The sequence below is a fragment of the Triticum urartu genome, chromosome 7 (genome assembly GCF_003073215.2).
Source record: "Triticum urartu cultivar G1812 chromosome 7, Tu2.1, whole genome shotgun sequence".
In the NCBI taxonomy this organism is placed as follows: Eukaryota; Viridiplantae; Streptophyta; class Magnoliopsida; order Poales; family Poaceae; genus Triticum; species Triticum urartu.
Window position 1 is genome coordinate 562,006,979 of NC_053028.1, and position 4,567 is coordinate 562,011,545.

At 51.4% G+C, this 4,567-nt stretch overlaps 1 protein-coding gene across 1 annotated transcript; it reads left to right on the top strand.

Moving 5' to 3' along the window:
* The first annotated feature begins 3,364 nt into the window (after positions 1 to 3,364).
* Positions 3,365 to 3,941, top strand: LOC125521851 (protein GLUTAMINE DUMPER 6-like). The gene has a single exon (XM_048686911.1). It carries the CDS (start codon positions 3,439 to 3,441, stop codon positions 3,805 to 3,807), a length of 369 nt encoding a protein of 122 aa, XP_048542868.1. The 5' UTR covers positions 3,365 to 3,438; the 3' UTR covers positions 3,808 to 3,941.
* The last annotated feature ends 626 nt before the right edge of the window (positions 3,942 to 4,567 follow it).

Genomic DNA, 4,567 nt, shown 5'->3' on the forward strand with positions numbered 1-4,567 from the left:
CTGATAAAGCTCAATCAGGCCCGTGCGGGAAGCAAGAGGCCTATTTGATTGTCTGGTTTCATCGTTGGATCTGCATCGCACGCTTCTTAAAGCAGCCTAGAGCCTGATTTATTGGAAATTCAGGAATCAGCAGTTTCTCCTGAGCCGGACCGAGCCGAGCGCAACCGAGTGGGCCTTTTCACGAGTGAAGACGGAAGGGATGCAAGGCGTTTACGTGATGTCTTCTTCTATCTTTATTAGGCTCCTCTCTAATCTCCTCTCTTCCATACCCCTCTAATCTACATAACGATGCTTTCATTTGTGGTAAGCTCTATATGAAAAATATGCACCTCAATGCTACGGTTCCATTCAGTCGATCGGTTTGTAGTTTCGTCGGCCGTAAGTTCTTAATCTCGTCTTTCCGTTTGGAGCTATTCTGGATGAATTTTGTCAGATTTCTCACACACGATCGATCATTTGAAATTTCCTTTGACCAGCAGCCTAATCTCACAGTTCCTCACAACATTCGTGTTATAAGTTTTTGGTTTCGACGATTGTAGCTGCATCTCTCTTTGAACAGCAGTGTACTGCACTGACGCCGCCATGTCGAGCTCCTCTGTCCTCTGCTCAAAGCCCTCCTATTCGTCCCTCTCGACGCCGACGCCCTTCCCCTTGATCTCCTTGCACGTGTCCTACTACACTAGAGTCGTTTCCGGCGTCGCTCATCTCGGCCTACTCTCTGTCATCCTCCTACTGCACTGACACTGCAATGACGCGCTCACTGCTTCTTGTGTCCTCTGCCTCCATGCACACTGCAGTTTGCCGCGCCGCTGACGGGGTCGATCATCTTAGCCTCCTCTCTCTCGCCCTACCACACTAGAGTCATTTCCCGTGTCGATCATCTCGGCCTCCTCTCTCGTCCAGTGCACTGAAGATAGCATGGCGCGGGCACTGCATTCTTCTCCTCTGTCGACCGTGTTTACGCGAGCACCGCAACTAGTTCGCCGACGGTATCGCTCGCCGTGCCGCCGACGGGGTCGCCTGTCCACGACTCCATGCTCGTCATGTCGGACACGGCGCCACGACCACTATCCACCGCAGTCGCCATGGTCCGGCGCATACTGCATTTCTTCTCCTTCTTCCTCTGCTAGCTCTTACCCCCGTGTACTAAGTGCAAGTGCTAACTCTTAATCATACCCCATGCGGGCAACCAAACAGCGTGTAGTTGTATGCGTCGAGACAATGCAGGCAACCAAACAGCATGCCAAAGTTGATCCACTAATGCAGGCAGTCCATATGCAGGCAACCAAACAACTTGCAGATGTCGCATATGAAGCTGTTTTTCGAGAGTCATGCTGAGTGAAGAAGCGTATGCAATGTGGGTACTGTTGTCGACGGCAACCAAACAGGCCCCAAGTGCACGGTGATTTGCATACACATAACACATGCAAGTCATCCGGACGGCATGTATGAGTTTGGGGAGACGATTTCGTCTCTGCCGTTTGTCGTCGGACGACGCAAACCAGCGAGACGACGCGTGCACATCCAGTGCATCGCGGCGGTGCCATGCTCATCAGGGCACCGTCTCCCTACAGCATAGTCAACAAGTTCCTCTACATGCAAGATCGATCCGCATTGGCGGGCGACATCAAGTCCGCCACGATCTCACGAGGAAAATCCACACTGTAGGTAAAAATTAATCTAAAAAATTACGGGATTGCAAAGATGGAATCACAACAACAAGCGGAATCCATTTTTGCCAACGAATTTCAGCTCCATACCTCCGCGAAATCAACGAAAGCCTATTCAATATAGACTTGACGCAGGCTTGATGAAGAGTTGGAGGAGCGAAGCGTGCTAATAACGTGTTCCGCAACTCCTATCGACGAGTCCGGTCCAAGGTTGCGGAGCGGGAGAAAGCGCCGTAGTCGATCACACAAAGGTACAGAAAGTAAGTGGACACAGAGATGTAGAGGGGAGTTTTTCTTTATTAATCATCATCAACTGTACATACACATGATGCTCTTCTCTTTATATGACTACTAGGGGATGGAGGGATAAGTGCCCACTTTAAGGTTAAGTGGAGGGACTTGGTCTATAATGGGCCAATGACTTGTTTCATCTAAGCCCAAGTTTTCCAACACTTACTATTCCCTCCGTCCGAAGTTACTCGTAGCAGAAATGGTTTAAAAATAAATATATTTAAACTAAAATATGTTTCGTTTCATGGACAAATAATTTCCGACGAGAAAGTATTGCAATAGCAACGAACTATGGAGGCAGACGCGCATCGCAATTACCCGGAGCGTATTAGTAATTACCAACGGTCAAGACAGCTCCTAGTACTAGTATCAGTTGTACCGCACTGCATCTGCATGGTCTTCTTCTCCCACCAACACCCAAACGCAGCAGGGCACATACCTCGTCGCCCCGTCGATCGTTCATTCCGAAAGAGTCTGACAGCTACCACCGAGCGGCGCATTTGTCTTTTTCTTTCGAAAAGGACCAAGCGGCGCATACACGAACCATCCCAAACCCCTGGACCAGGTTCGTCGACGATCGACTCCTCCTTTCTTTCACGGCAAGGTTCGCTGAACCTCCGTCGCCCTGTCTACGAGTAGTATTGCTCGCTCCACTGATCTGATGTGCCTGCATGGGCTTAATTAGAAACTCAACAGTACGCGCCGGGATTGAAACCGCAACTGCTCCGTCGCATGTACAGCTGACGGCGCAGTACAAAGTTGGTGATCATGCGCTGTTGCCACGCCGCCGTCGGTTTGTTCAAGCCTCCGAATGTGTCTAGGAGCAACAAGGCGTGGACCATCCCGATCCCTGGGCCAAGTTCAGTGGCCGGGCAAGCATGCACCGTCTTCTTTTTTTGCCGAAAGCGTTCGTTTGATTTGCACATGGATAGGTTCCCTGAATTTCCTCCACCCAAAGTTCCGAATTGAACTCTGCCGGTACCAGTACAGTCATACCTGGGCGTTCTCGAATCTCGAGTATCCGCTTCTCGTTTCTCCCAGAGATTTTTGCAGAAAGTTCCAGAACCTTAGATAAGTCACAGAAATTAATTGCAGTACATCGAATTTATTTTATCCAAAGAATCCGGTTTTTATCCAAAGGCAAAAACCAGGTCCCACCATCCAAGCGGCCAAACCCAACCCAGCAGCAGCAGCAACCCAAAGAGAAGCTCCATCGCGCCGCGCCGAGCCGAGCGGCTTCTTTTCCCCGCTCTCTCTCACCCCTCTCCCCCGCGCGCCACCTATAAATACCCCGCCTCCCTCCCCCCTCCCACTCACTCAGACGTCACAGCCACACAGAAGAAGCGAGAAACCCAGCTCTGCCCAGAGAGAGAGAGAGAGAGAGAGAGAGAGAGAGAGAGAGGGAGGGAGGGAGGGAGGGAGGGAGGGGGAGGGGGGAAGGGAGAGGGATCGACATCCGTTTGATTCACCGTGCATCATGAGGCCGATCAGAGAAGGCGAGGCGCTGGTGGGGGTCGCCGGGGCTCCGGCGGCGGCCGGCCACGGCGCGCACCCGGCGTTCTGGAGGACGCCGACGCCGTACATCTTCATCGGCTTCACGCTCATGATGGGGATCATCGCCGTGGCGCTGCTCGTGCTCGTCTGCACGCGCCGCAAGCCGTCCGGGTCGTCGCGCCGGGGGAGCGCCGGCGAGGAGGCGTCGGCCCGCGGGATGGTGCCGCTCGACAGGGAGCCCAGTGTCGTCGTCACCATGCCCGGCGACGACTTGCCGTCCTTCCTCGCCAGCGCCAGGCCGTTCGCGTTCCCTGACGCCGTCGAGCCGCCACGCCAGCCGGACGCGGCCTAAGCGCGCGCGCCGCGCCCGTGTTCATCAATCAGATTTCTAGGATTTATCCTAAGTAATCTTGTCACCAGTAGTAGTATCTAGTCGAGGAGATCTGTGAAAGCGAATGAAGTTTCGGCTTTGCATTGCTTGGTTTTGCCTGCTGTCCAGTTCGATTTTCCACTCGCAAATTTCCACGCTTCTCGTTTGGGTGGGTGGTATTAACTACTCCCCGGTCGTCGTCATGCTGGGACTCTGTCTCTCTCGTAGTGGTAAATCTCAACAATGAGTCACGAAGCATTAACCACAAACCATCAACAATGAGAGAACCACTCTCCAATACTGATCCAGATTGATCTGCTGGCATGACACAAAGTGATAAGCACTACGAGTTTGTGCGAAATGACGGAGCTTTACATGATTGCTGTACGCGCACGTTGAAACATGCACACTGAACTTTCGGTTTCCGTTGAAAAAATAAGCAAATTTCATGATTAATTTTAGAACGTAAGTCACAATTCTAGCAACCATTAGCATGTAGTAGGTGAATTAGATGTCATGAACAGCAATTTCGCACACACAACAACCAATACTTCCATAGGCTTCTGATGGTACTGCCAACATATATTCTTCCACCGCACTATATGTGCTCATATCTCTTATGTTAGGTGTTGTACTTGGATTACCACTGCTTGCAATGGACATGGACATGCTCTTCCTATCTTGCATACTAAATCATTTGTTTAGGTTGATTGGCACTCCAGTCAAACAATCATGCTTGTTA